General features: G+C 30.5%; 1 protein-coding gene across 1 annotated transcript in view; it reads right to left on the bottom strand.

The window, feature by feature from the left end:
• Positions 1 to 19,476, bottom strand: part of LOC129223437 (cell adhesion molecule Dscam2-like) — a 157,639-nt gene that overhangs the window by 20,572 nt on the left and 117,591 nt on the right. The window contains exons 13-18 of the mRNA XM_054858050.1: positions 14,285 to 14,416; positions 12,584 to 12,745; positions 9,219 to 9,289; positions 7,478 to 7,712; positions 3,902 to 4,000; positions 3,636 to 3,821 (exon numbers count right to left, since the gene is read on the bottom strand). Coding sequence (XP_054714025.1) covers positions 3,636 to 3,821; positions 3,902 to 4,000; positions 7,478 to 7,712; positions 9,219 to 9,289; positions 12,584 to 12,745; positions 14,285 to 14,416 — 885 coding nt within the window. The remainder of the gene's footprint in view (positions 1 to 3,635; positions 3,822 to 3,901; positions 4,001 to 7,477; positions 7,713 to 9,218; positions 9,290 to 12,583; positions 12,746 to 14,284; positions 14,417 to 19,476) is intronic.

Raw genomic sequence — 19,476 nt, 5'->3', positions numbered from 1 at the left:
TGAAAAATATTTTGTCGCGTTTTTAGTCTCTCGAAAAAAAAAATATACGTAAGCCTTCAATTATAATTATTTATCTGGAATTAGTGCATTGTAATCTATATCACTTTATTTCTTCCTCCCACCTATTGCAAGAAAAAGAGGATATAGGGGTCGCATGCTTTTACAACTAGGTATAAAAGTTTCTAGCTTTGAAGATGATTTCTTTACTTATTTCATCAATAGTTTTTCTCACGAAAGAAGCAATAACCCTTTTACAGCTTATTTTTTCGGACCAAAATGAAAGAATCTTTCCAAAGACATTAAAAGTTCCGCTTTCTCTACCGGTTATAGTGGTAAAACAATTTTGCTAGAACATTAAACATTCTCTATCCATGTAAGAGTTTATTTCTTTGTTCTTCCCCTTCTATAAATAAGAAGAAATGTCCAAAACCAATAAATACCTAAGGAGGATTGATAAAAATTTCATTTCAAGAAACTATTTGCAGATTTTAATCAAACATTTGTTTATACCAAATAAGTTAGATAACATATTTTTTAATATTAAGAATAACTCCGATTTAACGAATCTAAGTTTCGGTACTGATGAAATCGTTAAATTGGGTCCGACTGTGTGATGTAATATACATTTGCAAAGAATTAAGGCATAATGCGTTGGAACATATTTTCAGATATTTACATAATTGTTAAGAATTTTGAAAAGAAAACGAAAACGGAAAATAAACTAATATGATGAAATTCATTGTAAATTTCAAATCAAAGGGCTAATAAAAAGCAAACACTATTCTGACCAATAGGAAATCGTTGAAGAATATGTTAATACTGGAAAAGAACTGTCGCTCGAAGAACAGTTACTATATAATAGGAACTGTTCAGCTATAAATAATAATGATTTTAACCCGTAACTGGGGAGGTGAAAAAGTAGGTCGCAACAGGGGACGTGAGGTCTCAAAGACCGCTCCATTTGCAAATTTTTAAAAGGTCGTGTAATTATGATATATTCTTCCAATTTTGCACAGATGTTATTGGAGCTTTTATTAGCAAAGGGAAAAAATATTTTTGAATTCTTTATCGAAATATACCTTTTCCGAGGAAATTTTGCTAGTCTTCAGATTTTTCGAGAAAATTATATGCTGCAGTTAATAACTATCTACTCGTAATAAAAACGAATCTATTATTTATTAATGATTTCAATTTAGTTCTTTGATATATACAGAACATTTTAGTACCAGAAAATTGGTTATATCACGTTGCGGGAAATCTTTGACAGCCCTTTAACTGTTAGTATTTTGCGTTGTATTTCGAGGAATAATTCAAGCCTTCATTGTCCCTAGAACATCATTGCGTAACGTTTGTGAACATTTCAAACAGCTCTCAACCATATCTAGAATATTTTGCATTTCTTCAACATAACGCGGATAAGATTAAATGAACCTATATCCGCGGTTCCAAGCGCTAAGAGCCATGATTACTACTGCCGAAAATTGTAACAATGAAGGGCAGGTGCAGTCTCACAGACCGCTTCTAAGAATGCAATGGAATTTAAACCAGATACTCTTGCCTAAAGGTACTGATAAGCAAGGGTGGTGTTCAAGATCACAAAACAAAAAGTTATTGGGAGAAAACCATCCAATCGGACTGAAAATGAAATAGGGGTGATCGGATGAACTTTTGAGCGGTCTGTGAGATTGCACCTCCCCTATTAAGGGTAAAAAAAAAACACAATACAAAAGATACACCCACACTCGCACAGGTAAATTGTTCAAAACCAACAAATTAAAAACCAAATTAATTAAAAACGAAAGACTTCCAGGCAACTACAGGAGGTGTATCGCGCATTTTTAACAATATCACTGGCCTGTGAAGTCAGAAAAAAATTTTCAACCGCCGGAAATTTGTTCACTAAAATGAGTAAATAAAATGCATTGTGTTTCTTTGCTATTATCAATTTTTGATTATATTTGTTACTGTATTTTACATTTGTTTACAATAAGTAAATACTACACTTTTTGAACAAAATAATAAGCTATGTCCACGAAACATTTTGTTTTTTAATGCTTCTTGGGATGTTTCTAATACCGGTATTACGATATCACGATAAAAAAAATACTGAATAGCATATGGCGTTTTTTGTCTGTTATTGCAATATGCTACACTGCCGTTATTTTATTTTCTGAAAACTTTACTGACTGTCTTGCAGAATGCAAAATACTTCGAGGTAATTTATCCGGATTCAATTAGTGCGAAGTCATAAATCAATCCAATTTCCGCCTTTACAACAGCCAGATTTTAAATAATCATAAAATGTTCACACTATTTTTTTAAAAAAAGAGCGTATAAGGACAAGACAACAAAAGAACACTCCAACTGAAATAAGTTATGAAAGTAGATGAAATAATTCTCTCTGCTGAAAAAAATGACAGAAACAGAAATATTATCTTCAACTAAAAATAAATTCCTAAAATGAAATTAATGGATTATTCATTTATTTTGAATATTTTAATTTTCTTTTTAAAAATGTACATATCTAGAAAGAAAAAAAAACTCGAAAAAACAGCAAAAAAGTTCTTAATCAGGGAAGTGCATTTGTTGCATTAAGGCATTAAAGTTTTTGCCTTTAGAAAATGGTGTAAATCAATATGGTATACGATTTCATGTAAAACTGAAACTAGTTCAAAGTATAAATTTCTTAATCTACTATTATTCATAATAGTTATTTGTAGTTATATTACATAGAGAGTCATTGTGAAAAAACAGAATTTTAATTTCTCTTATGTTTTGGTTAAAATTATTGCACGGGGAAAAAACAGTTTTGCATAAAATGAACGAAATCAACAACCCATTAGCAAAAAAAAAAAAAAAAATGTAGAATACATTTGAAAAAAATCTTAGAAAGTAAGAAACATAAAATATTTTATGTAAATTTTCAAATGTATTTCTTATTTGAATTAACCCTTTGAAAACAGCACTAAATTTACAGAAATATTAAAAAAATATATTTTTTATAACATAAGCAAAACATTTTTACAATAATGTTTAAACTAAGTAATGGATTAGATGAAACTCTTTACACTGGTTTATAATTCAACTATAAATGGTTGTATCTTTTGAAGACTAATTAGTTGAGGAAACTCAAAGGTTTTCAGTTTTCATTTTCAATTAAAACAATATGAAATGTTCGTCTTTCTTTCCTTCTTAAATCAGAAATCATGTTTATGAATATAATAAAATCAACAATTAATATAAAAAGGAACAAACTAAACGTTAATCTATTTTAGCAATCCTGTAAATGCACGTTTCGTTTATGAAAAGTAAACAGTATAACACAAAGTTTATTCAGATGAATAAAAAAAATATCATCTATGTATTGATTCTAATTCATTAGCTGCGTTTCTAGTTAATTAACTTTTAAATTCAAATTGATTTTGCATATAACAATTTCAAATGGAATTTTCCAATGTATTTGTATAACATTTAAACAACATTTGTTATGCACTTACAAAATTCAAATTAATTTTAGATTGAAATGTATTTATTCATAGCTTTATTAAGTTATTGCTGAACTCCGTAATACATTGGACAATTGCTTTGAAAATTAAAACGGATTTTGGATTTTTAAGAATGAGAAGTAAACTCACCATTTCCGTTTGTTTTAGCAGAGATAATTTCACTCGCATTGCCTTGACTTACAGAATTAAAAGCAATTAAATAAATGTAATACGTCGAGCCGCATTGCAAATCCTTTAATGTGTAAACAGTTCGCTCTCCGCTCAAATGTGTTTCCAGCCAATGTGTTTCTTCGAGTTTATGATGAAGAACATAGCCTAAAACATTTTCAAAAAAACTACATTTTAGTTTTAAAATAACATCTAATTATTGGAGCCTTTATTAAGTAGATACTTACCAGTAACTGGCGCACTAGGCAAGATATTTAACTCCCAAGTTAACTTTATAGTTGTCGAGGTTGCATAGTACGTTTTTATTACTGGGGTACCAGGTGGATCTGAATAATAAAAGAATATTTAAAATTATCTTTAAATTTTAAAGAAAAATGCGAAGCAAAGCAACAACATTATAATGTATGCCGTATTGAGTATGCGGTGATTTATTTTTCATACATCATATAAATTTAAGTCAGTGAAGAAAGTAGTCGATGGGGTAAAGTAGTCATGAATACAATAAAGAGCTATGTATTTGAAATAAATGAAAGAATTAGCGTATTTTTTATTTTAAAATTTTCAGGAAAAATTTTAAAACACCTCTTTTAATTTCTATGTTGAATTTTGTTTATTAACATTTTTAGCAGATTGGTAGTGCAGGCAGCTTCCCAGATACCTCAAAAAGACGTCTGCATAAACAGCTAAGCTCGAATCAGTATAATATTTTAGAACAACTTAAGTAAGATGATAACATGTATATTCATCTAAAATCACTAAATCTTAACGTATAAGGTAGATATCATATAAATGTTAAATTTACTAAACATTTATTGTTTTTAAGGTACACTGAACTAAATACAACTGGGTTTAAATTTGATGCAGCTTATCAATTGAATAAAAGAAAGATTGTAATCCTTTAATATTTGAAAAAAAAATCATAGATTTTTTTCTTTTCTTTTCTTTTTTTTTTTTTTTTGCAACAACGGCTTTCAATTTGTTTTGGGTCCAGCCCCCTTCTCCTTTGCAAAAAAACTCATCTGTTAACTATCAGTAAGAAGGAACTAAAAGAATTTCGCAAATATTGAACAAAAAAATAAAGCTTGATCATTTTTCCCTTTTGTTCTTTAAATAAGTAATATTTTCTCAGAACTCTATTTGGTTGTAATATTTTCTTATTATATAATTTACGTAGTTCAGACATTATTCAGTCGCTATCTTTAATATATTTCTGAAGAAATAAAACATTAAAAATTATCATACCTTACCTGATGATATTGTAGCGAAGTTAGTACTTCCAATCCATGGATAACGGTGGCTCAGTGGTAGTATTCTCGCCTGCCAACGCGAACGACCCGGGTTCAGATTCCAACTGGGGTAAAGCGAGTTTTACTAAAATTTCCTTTCTACTGTTTCCCGTGTTTTCTCGAATGTTCTATTAATTTCTGTATCTTTCCGAGTCTGGAAATTTCCAGCACTTTCTTAAGTTGTATATAAGCAGATGTAGCTTTCATTTCATTTATGGTTCTGAATAAAGATCTCGAGTTGAGACTAACAAGCATTCCGTTCCTTTGACTTTGTCTTAGCTAGCTTCATTTACGCGTCAATATTGATGAAATCCAGGAGTGAAATATAATTAAATTTTTTGGCAAACCAACGTTTAACCATAGTTGACCATCAAAAATATGTGTCGTTTTTATAAAAGTTCATTTAATAACTAGGTGTGTTGAGCATTAAAAAATCATGATTATTTCGGGTAAAAGTAGGAGAAAGGCCAAAAATTTTTTGTAGAAATTAGATTAAAAAAATTAGAAATGCAGTATCGATAAATCCTTTGCGTTTCATTTTAAAGTTACACTATTATTAAGTATTAAAATTATCATTAACAGTCTTTCGACTTAATTGAAAAAGAAGTAATATTGTAATAAAAATTGTAAGTTGACAGCAGGCCGTCTCTCCCACAACGTGTGGAAGAGACGCCATCGCCATATAGTATGAGGGAGATGCCATTTATATTATTATATATTGTTTCTTATTTTTCCGCGGATTGTTATGGATTATTATGATTCCATAATATTTATGGTACATTGTACATGACTCATTTTGACATCAGGAATATTTAATCCCGTCAGTTGGAAAATGATGGTTTTTGTTAGATTCACCTGTTGTGGCAGCACTTTTAAGAAGAATGTCAGTAGTAGCTACTTCAATTAAATCAGCAAAGTATTGATCTGGAATAACATTAGGATTCAGTGGGAATATTCCAGAAGCTGTAAAATCTTACGTAGCATTTCCCACGGAATTCCATACAGTTTTTGACCTTCATTTTTCGATATTTCTCCTTTTCTTTTTTAATTTTTTCATCGCTAAAATTCCGTTATCTTCACCCAACTGCCCCCTGATTATCGTATGCTCCTTCGCGTATTTTATCCGCATTAAAAAAACATAAAATATAAAAAGAAACACCCCTTTATTTACACTTTGGAATAGTCGTTGGCATCTCTCCTCATTATGTGAGAGAGATGCCACGTAGGTATAAAACACGTAAGTACTAACATATAAGGCTAAATGCAGTTGAAATAAGTTAATAAGAAGCAAAACCAAACATAAAACTAGTTCCTAACTTTATGGTGTCTTTGTTTTACATTTAACACTTATTGAAACCAAAGCAACTGAAATGCTTGCACTGCAATGATCTTTTTATCTTTTTGTCACACACACACGTCACACTCGGGCGCAGTCGAACAAGAACTGACACGTTAAGAAGGCGTCTCACCTCATATGGCGTCTCTTCCACTTTTACCCTATGATGGTTTCAGATCAGTTTTTTTAAAGCTATGACCACTTAACTCCTTCCCAGGTCATTGACAAATACGAAAAAGAAAATGCCACTAAGCTATTTGAATCATTTTTTTTCCAAAAAATTAATACAGCGTGTTTGCTATTAATGTAATGTAAAATAACAACCCTTTTTCTTTCTGAGTTTTACAAGAAATTTCTGTATTTATTTACCTAAGTTGAAAAACCTGTATTTTATGACCACTCTACCCCACCAGAGCCTAATTAATCATTTCGCGCAAATCAAAAGTAGTCACTGTGTTTAAAAAAAATAATATCTAACAAATAATGAAACGTCCATCGAAATGATTTGAAGCTTTCCAAATAAACGGAATCATAAAATAAAAGCGAATGAATACATTTCTCGAACTCGTTGAACTTTAATTATGCTGTGTCCTCTCTTCGGTGTATAGTGTTTACTTTACAGTATTATGCGCAATTAAAAAATGTTACAGCTTTTTTTCACAAATGTTATATGCTGTATATAGTAGGTATATACGAGTATTTATAAAATAAAATATGTTTAAAAACTTTTCCAAGTGTGCACCGTTAACTCTGTGTGAGATCCAAAATAGTTCTGTTAACGGGCGGTATTATGTCAACTAACAACAATTTAAAAATTGAGTAATTCACATAGACCGGCAGAAAAAAGAAACATACGTTGGGAAGCAAAGATGATTTTAGCCAAACTATCAACTATGTCATCAAATGAACAAAATGACAACATGATTCTAAAAAACTGGGTATTAGAGTTTGACTTCAAACTCAATTTACTCAAAAGTATTGCTAGGTGGATTGACAAGTTTTGGTATAACACCGTGCAATTATTTTTTAAGAATTAAAAAATCATTTAAGACGGAGATAAGTGAATTATCGGTAAACAAACTATTTGTATTAAAAATAAGTAGTAAAATATGCAGCAAAAAATTGGTAAACTATCCCCCCCTTTTTTGTTTGCTTTAATTTTTATTTTCATAGTCACTCACCGAATTCCAACGTTCTTGCAACCACTTCTTCTGATGGTGGACCAGCTCCCCTTGAGTTAAATGACTGCACAACAAAAGTATACTCAGTAAATCTATTGAGATTCGTCACTATATAATACTGAGCTTTACTAGGATATGAATCAACCGGTTTGAATGTGTAGGTATCTGGACTTCCAAACAGCTTATAACCAACATAAAATCCTTCAACATTATCATTGTCTTCATCGGAAGGTATCTATATGAGAAAATAAATTATAAAAATAACAATTTATGTTTTAGTTGTAAAATAAATCACAGTTGCATTTTTAAAAAAGACTATTTATAGTACTTACATTTGTATTAAGATATACATACAATTTTTTATATTTGAGAATTGTTTAAACATGAGAATTCATTAATTATTGAAACTTGGAATCGCGACAACCGTTTTGATTGGACCACTTTTGCTTGGGTAACCCTATGACATCGGTTTTGTAACATTTTTATCTCCTTTTTTTATATAAATTATAAGAAAACTGGATGAGAATAAATTAGCCATTTTTGAGCACCTTTCAGCCTCCGACAACCCTGATTAGGGACCGGAAAAAGTTAGGCAACCCTTTAACATTTTCTTTAAAACTTTTACTCTCTCCATTTATAAGAACAAACTTTGGAAGCTCGATGAAGACAACTACTCATTCGTGATCACCTTTTAGACACTGGCCACCTTGATTAGTACACACGCAATAGGTAGGCAACCTCACTTAAGCGTTTTGTTTACAACTTTTACTCTTTATTTATGTTATTTTTTTGAAAACTCAATGAGGGTAAATTTCTCATCGTAGGGCACGTTTTAGCATCTATCAACTCTGATTAAAGATCGGAAAAAGGTAAAAAGGTAAATAACCTCACTTTTGCGTTTTTATACAGCTTTTACTCATCATTTATAACAACAATTTCCGGAAACTCGATGAGGGGTAAATTGTCTCCCTTTTTGGACACCTTTTAGCTCCTGATAGTAATACAACAATGATTAGGGACCCAAACAAGGTAGGCAACCTTACTTAAACGGTTAATTTCCATCTTTTACTCTTAATTTATGTTATCAATTTTCGAATACTCGATGAGGGTACATTGCTCCTTTTTAGGCACCTTTCAACCCTACGCAAACCTGATTAGGTCATGTAAAAAACGTAGAAATTTGTAATTTGCGTTTTATTTACAACTTAACTCTTCATGTATGGTATCAGCGGATGGTAACAGCTTTGGGAAACACGATGCGGGCAGGTAAAAAGGGTAGACTCAAGTAAAAAACCCCACTAACATTAAAAGCTTGTTGTTTTTTTCTCACTCAAATCGTTATTTTACTCAATGAAACAACTATTTTTATAAAGGACGTATTCAGTTTTATTAGTTGCTTTTCCAAAATGTATCTCCTTTGGAAAAAATACTTTAATTCAAAATACTACAAATATAGCAGAAATAATAATTCCCAATAGTTTGATAGAATAGAATGTGTATCGTTTTAAATGAACAAAGAACTATCTTTCTACTTTAAAAGATCCTTATGATGTTTTCAGAAATTTATACCTGATTATAAAATTGAATTTTTCAAAAAAATTGCTAACTTATCTAATTTAGAGAGATAATAAGATCATGTTAGAAAAGTGATGTTGAGGTACGAGAAAATAAATGAAGTTTAGTAAATGAACTTCTAGTTTATTAAGGTAAACTTTTGTCCAAAATATTTTGGAAAACTTACCTGCCATGTTACATTTATAGATCTTGACGATAGTGTATTCGCTTTGACATTATCTGGCGCATATCGCGGAGCTAGAAAAATAAATAAAATAAATATATAAATTTTCAAAAAAAAAATTCAAGCATTAGCTAAACATGAAATACAGGTTGCGTTATAAAAGTAGCGAGAGTCCTTCCGAGCAGAGTCTGTTCCTGTCAGCCATAGTATTAGAAAATTGTTTCTCGCAAACCCCGTAGTTGCACTTTGTAACACGGGCTCTAATGTTCATTATTGACTTGCAATGTTTTTTTCTCAAGCTCTTTCTTCAAGTTGCGGCGTAAGATAATCATAGGAAGCCAGGTCGGGACTTATGGCCGACTTGGGCACCACGGTGGCCTTGTTCTGGATCTCTGTTCTGGTTTCTCGGTTAAAACTTTTCGCACAAGCTTAGCAGAAACCTTCTCCTTTTGTAAATTTTTGGTTATCATCCCAGGTACCACAAATGAGGCAGTGAGAAGCAAAGAGATGTAAGTGACAAAATTAAAAATGTGTAGATAACCAGTCCAAATAGTAGGTGAACCTCTCCTCTGTCTTGAGGCAAGAGATAGTACTAGTAGACCTGGTAGGTTCTGCTGAACAGCGTGAATGAGAAAAAATAATCAATGAAAGCCTATCTAGGAGCTTATCTTTAAATGCGTTTTACTCAAAACTTGAAAATGTCCACTTACACCCGTTTAATTCTCACTGCCTCAAATGTGAAAATGTGCCAGGGGTTGGTCGGATGCTTAAATGACTGTCAGGCTTTTAAAATATCGTGCATTCGCTTTCCCTTGTCATCACGTCATCCCTGAACGTTGTTAAACGGTCAGAACATCGGCGACTTCTTTCATCCCTTATTGAAGTGTGAAGTAGAAGAAAGGGCTAGTGCCATTTCTATACTTTGGTCATCTTTAAAGGTATGTTGAAGCATTTGACGAATATCCGTAACATCCTTCTTGAGCAGGATGCAATATTTTCAAAGCGTGTGGATGTGTTCGAGTGATTCCGAAACCACGTCCGGTGTTTCAAAGTGAAAATCATCTTTCGCTCGGAACAATTTCTTGAGGCTCTGGCTCGTAGGAGCGAACTGAGCTCAGTTGACATTGGAAGTGCAGACATCCCACTTGGATCATTCCCCTTGTATTAACACATTTCTCATTGGAAAATAATATTATACCACAGTTTATTCAATATATATAAGATTAAAACAACATTTCCCATTTTCCTTGTGTATAATGCATTTAACTTGTAACATTTAATTAGACAAATTATATTTATATAGGCATAATTAGTTGTTAAAAACTTTTACTGTATATAAAAAGTGCACTTTTCTAATGTTTAAACGTTTTACAGAAATAAAGCCAGCTTTCCTTGCAAAGAAAGAGAAAGGAAAATATTTTTGCCAAAAAAAAAAATGGTTTTCTTAAAGCAAGTTGAGTAAAAAAAAACTGCAAACATTTGTCAACTGTTATAATAATTAACTTTTTTTTTTGTAGTTTTTTTTTTCAGTAAAAAAAGTGAGATAATGTATATTTTTCTTAGTTGAGACCTACAGCCAATTTGCGCCTGCGTCAGGTCTGCTTTGATTTTATGAAAATAGAGAGGGGAACCCGAAAATAAAAGGATGCAAATTAATCGAAAAAGGATGTAAATTAATCAAATTAAATTAATGTGTTCAGCAGTTCTTCCAAAGAAGCGTTGAAAAAGACATAGATAACAAGTGTAATGGAAAGTGTCCACCCTCAACTTATCGCCCCTTTTTAAATTGGAAAGCATACCGCGTGCTAGTCTTTACTTTCGTGAACGGACGGCATCTTGTTACGAGTTAACTTATAAAGAAAAGCATCATTTTATTCATATTCATATGAGAATCCATTTCAATAGAGGCTCTTTTTTTAAAAAGGTGGAATAGCATGCACATTTGTTGTAGTTTCAATTTCTATCCGAAAACAAAAAAGTTTATGTATTTTTTAAAGCTAAAACGCATTTAAATAAGTTTATTATTTTATATATAAAACGCTTATGCATGGCTCAAAGTGAGCCTTTATTTAGGTCTTTCCGTTGGCAACGATCAGCTTATTTGTGAATCTCGATTAAGCGTCTAGGCATCCGTCGTCATTCGGCTTCCGAATCTTGAACAAACGTCTAGACGTCCGTCGTCAGTTCAAAGAGTCTTTGTTTCTTTTTGTTACCAACGATCAGCTTATTTATGAATCTGGATCCATTGTGCAGGCGTTCGTCGTAACTTGTCTATTTCGTTCGTTGGCTGTGTTCTTAGCTCATTTGCTTCTAGCGTTGGGATTTTGATTTTTGAATGAGTGTATAAAGATCACATAAATATAATCCACGAGGAAGAGAGCAGCTGACTAGGGATTATTTATAGATAAAAGATAATATAAACGCATACATATGTCAGAATTGCTGCCGATAAGATGTTGGCTCAAATGTGCGCTGTAAACTAAAAATTGCAAATGGAATTAATTCTCAAATAGAAACAAATGTTTCCGAAGACAATTGCAGAACAGTGTTTTTGAACATAATTGCAGAATAATAATTGAAATTTGATTTTTGGCATACGCTTTACTAGAGAAAAGATTTGAAAGCCAAAAATAAATATGCAAAATGATGACGGAGGTGCACATTCATGCTTCATAATAATTTGTAGGGCACAAGTGGCATGGAGAAGTAATTGTCCCCTACAAATATATGAAAATCACAGGTGTTTCAAAGAAAATTCATATTAAAATAAATGCTAAACGTTTTTAATACAAATAAAACTAGACTAATATTTTAGTGACCGTGAGTGAGCGTAACGAGCTGGGATCGCGAAGAGATCCGATGGAACTGCGTCCGCAGTTCAAGGGGTTGGCTTGTGTAAACGAACAGGGGGCGATAGCCCCCTAGTTGTTTTATATATATTTAAACAACATAACACAACAATACATTTTTAAGTATGGAATTTGGTATTAAAAACATTTTAACCACTTTGGAGAAGGAATTTTAAACTTTAAAAGCATCAACGTTCGCTTTTGCAGTTGTAATAAAACTATTACTGTTACTCATCAGAACATAATTACTTTTTTAAAAAACTGCTTGCAAAACATATGATAAAAGAAAACAATTTGACGAACTAAAATCGTTTTAAACTATTTTATGTGTTACATAAGAAATGTTTCAAATAAGTCTTACGAAATTTTTTGAAACACTAAAATAATTCTACGGAACATAGAAAATCTTTGACATACTTATAAGGAGAAAAAAAATCAGACACATAACATTATTTGTAAAGATAACACTAACATTTCTGTCCTGTTTAATTTTATAAGGACAGAAAAGTATATACCTACGTTCTTCCAGAGTTGTTGCTGCTACTTCTGCTCCAAACTGACTTTCTCCCAAACTATTTTCACATTTTACTCGAAAAAAATATCGTGTTTTTGGCCTCAAAGATCGTATGGTAAGCGTTGTCTCTGACCCAGGCACCGTAACAGGACCACCAGCTGTTTCTCCTAAAAAAGTTTCTCCGTTTATTTTATCTAAAGGAAAAACAAAGGAGAGTCATTATATTAGTTGAACAGTTCTTGCTTTCTTTTCATTTCATCCACATTAAAAGCATTTTGCTTTTAGTATACAGATTTTAATTTTTTTTACTCTCAAAAATTAAGAAAGAAAAATTCAGAAAGTCAGAAGCAAAAATATGTGTGTGGCCTTTTTTAACTATTTGATTTAAAAAATATGCAGAGGTTTAGCGATTGTTTGTTCCCAAAATATGAACTAGAAATTTTCCGTTACACATGGAAACGTGTGTGGAACACTTTAGTTAAAAACGGAATTTAGTTGCTTCCGGTTGTTATATATTTCTGCAGGTTTTTTAAAATTTATTTATTTATTTAATTATTTATTTAAACTTGAAAGCACATTTGAGAACAAGTTGAGAACTCATTTCAAAACAGATTGGGGGATCATTTGAGAACTAAATGAAAACATATTTCGGCGTACTTGTAAAATCGTTTTGTTAATTCTTGCCGATATGTATGACTGTGACGTATTAGAGTGGGACAAATCATTGACTGTTAAAAAGAGTTTGATGCAAAACTAAATAATAATTGCTTAGAGTTTTTATTTTTTAACTCTAATAATATTTTTCATAATAAACGAAGCTACACTTTCTATAAACTTAAAAAAGGACTATTGTATTGTATTAAAAACCGAAGTTTAATACTTTTTAGTAAAACTAAACTGCATGTGTCTATACAAAGAATAAATTATCACTTTTTCCAATAGTATTTACAGTACATTTTTGTCATTGATATTTTGATGCGGAACTTTTAATTTGAGGCATGCAATTTGCAAATGAAAACATGCATTTTGTTGCAGTTACCGCACTAGCAACAAAAAAACTACCGCAGACACATTTTAAGTATACTTAGATTTCATTACATGAGGCTTTAGTTTCTAAATGTTAAAATAACTGATATAATTAAAAGAAGTTGTTTTTCATATCTGACCTAAATGATATTAACGATAAATTTGGAAAACTTTGCAGTTTCGATCTCTAATGCAACCGTTATACCGTAAACCAGTATAAATCGAAGTAAAGTTGATTTGAAATTCTTTATTGATTATCAGCCTGATTATTGACGTATGTCAACTGCGGAATCTGTAAGCTAGACATCCTTGCTTATATCTGCATGGCATATGCTCAGTAAAGCAGATATAGCGAGGATGTCTTTAATGTCACGGTAATTGATGGTTGCTACCCTTTTGAATCTAAAATATGTTCCCACAAGAAAATTCTTTACAACGAGTAAAATAACTTTTCTATGCACGGAATTTCTTACATTCCACATCAATTTGAACTTTGTATGTATGAAGGACCTAAGTGTGGCATTAAGAAATTTCTTTCGCATGCGTTTACATATATTTGTGGTGTAAAGTTAAGCATATTCGGTCAGTTTTATGTACTAGAAACAAACTGTATCACTGAAAAAAATATGTGTGTTTACTTAAAAGTAAGTTTATTAAATTTCAAAGGTTAAATCACAAACCATTTAACTGTCTCCACATAACGGTATATTGCAGTATAGGTGAATTTCCATCAAAGGGCTTGTTCCAAGTTAGTCTGACTGATTTGCTGGATATATCATGGACTTCTAAGTTTTGTGGAGCATCTGGTATGTCTAAAAAAGTTTAAGACCGTTAAAAAACAGTAAAATGTGTGCAGCACATAAGGTTCCCGGTAGCAGACATTGTTTAAGCAGTCTGCGACACAGATTTAAAACTAAAATTGGTCAACAGGACATACTGTTAATAGATCAGTCGTAAAATATAAATCGGCACCGAGAAATGCTTAAAAATAAGATTGTAATACAAGTACAAACAAGAAAGCAACCTGTGGATTATGTTCATGATAATCTGATACAAATCTTCGTTAGACGAAAGAGTGAAGTTTTTCATTCTTCTTTAAAATATTCAAACTTTTTTCTTCTATAACTGAATCATAGTCGGCAGACTTTGTCAAGAATCTGCGATCCAGACTGCATGGTCACACTGTTTCTGCTACAAGGCTAGGATTACTTGACAATTTAAATCACTTCTACTCTATTACGAAATACAGTTAGCTCTCTGTTTAACGACTTTCAAGGGACCACAAAAAATCATCCTTAAGTAGATAGCGTCTGTAAATAGAATGCTTTTGACACTGTAGTGAACCATCTGGGACTGTGAAAAGCCGTCGTTAAGTAGAGAAAGTCGTTAAACAGAGCGTCGTTAAACAGAGAGCCAACTGTATATCACTTCTAATTCACGTGTAGGAGGGGAACAAAGGGTAAAAATACCATCTTTTATTTTAGAAAGAGCAAGGGAAAAAAGAAGAAGGAAAAAGCAATGCTATAAAAGTATTTTGACCGTTTTGAAGTATGTCATTGATAACGCTACAGGTTCAAAGTAGAAAGCCATACTTAAGAGCTATTATCCAGGTATGGAATCATGTAAAAAAGCAAAGGCGATCACGCTCCAAACTAGTATAATCAACAAGAAGTTAAGTGCGATACTAAGCGAACCTATTTTCCGGCATATCAGCTTTTATTTTCTAACATCAGAAATACATTTCCTCAATAGTCTAAGATTTTAAATTATTTCAAACATACCTTTTTAACATCTAAAATTAACTTCCAAAAAAAGCGTCGCTCTTACACAAAAACTAATCTATGATGCAGAATTGATACAAAATTCAGGTTTTCTAATAGTTACACTTTTTTTTCTATCGAATTGCTGATGATCCACCTTTTTAATTGGACCAATTAAATATTTCGAGAAGGACATTGAAGAATAAAATTATATTAAGAAAATCACATTATTTGAAATGTGTATATGCTGCTAGTTTCCATTTGTTTACAGATAAAATAAGTATAATTCATTTCGGTATGCAAGAAAGGCATTTAAATTTCCTTCTTGACTCTGTTTTTTGATTAGGAAGTTTACTAATGGGAATTTTATTTCATTTTCTGTGTTTCTCATCTCAGAAAGAAAACAAATAAATGTATAGAAATCCTAGTTGTGTTCGAACCCGCGAAGCTCATCGCAAGGTGCTTTAAAACTTCACTTTAATGTTAGTTGTTGTTTTAGGCTTGATTTTATTATGCCTCGTCATAAAGCAATTGCACCGTCAGTAAGTATTTAAATTACACTAAAAAAATTATGCCTCACATAATATATTTAGTAATACATATTACCTATACACACGTCGTTATTTGAATCGATTATACTGTGAACAACAATTTGAAAACACATGATAATTGTGTGAAATTTATAGATTTTACAGAAATGGATGTCCTTTCTTGCAATTCAAGTATATGCATAAATATTCATTAAAAAAACGACGAAAACATCTTGTGCTAGCAATCTTTATTTTACATATAATGGAAATTATATTAATTGGTGCAAATATTAACTTACTAATATTTGAATATTTTGAATAAGTAGGGTAAAAAAGGACACATGTGAACATTTTTTTTTTATTTTTTTTTTCAAAAATTATTATCAATTTCTCAACGAAAAATTTTCCCCATGACTGAATACGCTTTTCTTTGCGTTATGATTTTTTTTAGAATTAAAAAAATGTATTTTATTACTTTATAGTATTTTTAAAAAAAGTCTGCAGTTGTTCACATGTGCCCCTAGAGGGGGGCACTTGTGAACAGACTTTAGGCACATATGAACACGAGTAAAAAATGCAGGCAAATAATCATATTTTAAAGGAAATTCTTCAATATGGAACATGTACCTGAATAGCAAACACGTAGAAGAGTTTGTAACCTATACTGAGTCAGTTTCAATAGTACAGTATTTGATCTTTTAAGAAAATATATTTTCTCGAATATATAACTGCTCACTGTCAAATTCTGAAGTCTGGTTGCCTATTCCTATCACTGAATAGACTAGAGAAAACTTACACGATTACATAGTACGTATAGTCATATTCTACATATATTTTGCTTTTAAGCTCCATACATTCTTTGATAATGTATTTCAAAGTGATTTTAAATTTTAGTTTTCAATTAAATGAAAATATTTTGTGTCTTATTATGTTCTGAAAGAATTATATAACATTAAATTATTGATCCAATATTTAGTAACAAAAAGCAGAAAAAAAGGAAAAAAAAACAATAAACATAAATTAGTGAATATTTAGTAATAACAATTAACAACAAATTCACAAACTGATTATAGGAAAATAATATTTTTAAGTATATACAAATTATTTAGCACTTATAATATCCTGTATTAATAATGATATTACGGAAAGCGGCTATGAGAACTGTTCACTTGTGCCCCTAGATATTATTTCACAAGTGCCCCCTCATCTACTTTAGAGCTAACTTGCAAAAAAAGAGAATTTTTAATTTAATAAAAAAATTAAACATTGTCATACATTTACTTGAATGTTCCTACAATGGTTCGTAACACTTAGGTTTAGCATTGCAGCTAGTTTTGAAATTGTTTTCACGTGAAAAAAAGTGATTTTTTTTTCAAAACCAGCTAAAACAAAGAAGTTGCTATCACAGGCGCATGAAATGGCTCATTGCTTAAATGTTTGTCCAAGAGGCAGAACTAGTACTGTCCTTATTTGAGATTTTTTCCAGATTTTTTGCTTGAAGTGATCTTAGTAAAACATACCATGCTCACATGAGCCCCCCTTTTCCCCCTATTTAATATTTTTAAAAAATAATATTTTTTAATTAATTAATAATTTAATAATTATTTTATTTTTTTTAAAAATTATTTTTAAATATAAGAATATATATATATATATATATATATATATATATATATATATATATATATATATATATATATATATATATATATATATATATATAATTTTATGTAAATTGTATAAATTGGTTTACATGGTTATTGGTTTAAACACATACTTAAGGGATTTCCTGTAGAAAAATAGAAATCGCTTACATCAACGCATATCAGAATTATTTTTATTTACCAATCTAATCAAAATCGTTAATTTCTAGGACATTTTTGAATATTTTGACAGTTTAAATTCCATTTTAGTATTACAATTATAAATTGCGGTTTGAAACGCTTCGTATCCTCTCCAATTCTATTTATTTATTTATTTATTTATTTTTTTAGAATTTTAAAATAAAATAATACCTAATTATTAGCAATCTTGACATGCATTATACTCTTTGAGCAAAATTAGAGAATTAATGTTCTGAAATCGATAGTACGATTCTCCATTGAAATTTTTATTGTTTTGTGAAAAATAAAGCACTGACGTTTCAGAGAAATATCCATTACCTATATTCGACATTTATCGCGTAATGATCAGATGATTACGCGTTTAATGTAGCTTTGCAAAGAAGATAACACTTTGGAAAGACATTAGGCATAAAGAAAATGACCATGACTTTATCTTGGGAAACTGTTTAGTTTCTTTTACTGGTGATATCACATCGTAATTTGCCGTTTAATATCTTTATTGGGGCCTAGAGAGTAATAATCATTGGTTCGTTTTTAAATTTAAAACTAAATGACTTTCTTTAGAAGATTGAAACAACGTTTAAGGTCACTTGAAAAAGATTTAGAATTTTGCTTAAATTATGTATTTTTTGCAAAGTATAGTATCATGCAAGTGAACAAAAGAACAATAGTTAAGATATTCAAGGCATAAATCTGGTAGTGTACAGGGAAATTTTCCTAACTTGCTGTTAAATTTTAAAAATCTTAAATAAATCTAAATAAATGAATTATGCGATAATTTAGTAACTAATACTTTAATTACTTTTTTATTTTTTCAATTTCATTACTTTTCAATGAACCACAAAAAATTACCTTGCTGCATTCAGATGAAACTTTGTATCATATTAATGTCCTCAGAACCGAGCATTTTAATTAGGTTTCATCATGCGAATATCTACGACATCAATAGCAAACAATCTTTAAACTCACTCTAAAAAAAATTCAACCATTTCTTTCAAAAACCTGCATACATTTTAAGAGCTTATGACTTCATTAATTAAAAACATAAGCCGAGGTTTAAATTCAAAAGTGAAAATACCAGGTTCAATTGTGTTAAACGGTTTTTTTTTTCTTTCTTTTTTTCACAAATCTTATAACTAAGCATATTTTTGCAAATTTCCTTTCAATTTTTATATTTTATCTCCCTTATTTTGTTAGTTTTCTTTATTTTTACTACAGTTACTTCAACTTCTATTTACGTTTACATCTATTTATTCAAATTTTTGTTGCTTTTCTCCAACCATTATTGCAATGGTCGGGTTGAGTATGTTTCGCAGAAAATATTTTAACAACGCTGTTTAAAAAGGACATTTTTCTAAAATAGTATTTTTACTAGTAATTTATTAAACTATTCCTATTCAGAGAATTTAAACATAGTTAAGATAAAATGGAATGAAACAGGAATGGTTCTGGAAGGGTTTTTTTTTTTTTTTTGGCATGATGAATTTTACTTCAAAAGCAGTTTTTTTTCCTTAGTAGTATTTCATATGTTAACAATGACTGGATTTTGGTTTTATCCATGATTTTTTTTATTTCAGAAGACTTAAGAAATAACTATAAATATTATAATTATTTACAAAAATACTGATTTAAAATAAGTATGAGGTTGATATGTTTCCATTTTATCCTAGCTTTATTGTTTACACCATTATTGCATAGTTACATTTTGCTAAAAAAAATGTCATGATAAATTACAAGA

The sequence above is a fragment of the Uloborus diversus genome, chromosome 5 (genome assembly GCF_026930045.1).
Source record: "Uloborus diversus isolate 005 chromosome 5, Udiv.v.3.1, whole genome shotgun sequence".
Taxonomy (NCBI): Eukaryota; Metazoa; Arthropoda; class Arachnida; order Araneae; family Uloboridae; genus Uloborus; species Uloborus diversus.
The sequence above is the reverse complement of the archived record's forward strand: the minus strand, read 5'-3'. Positions and strand labels throughout refer to the sequence as shown.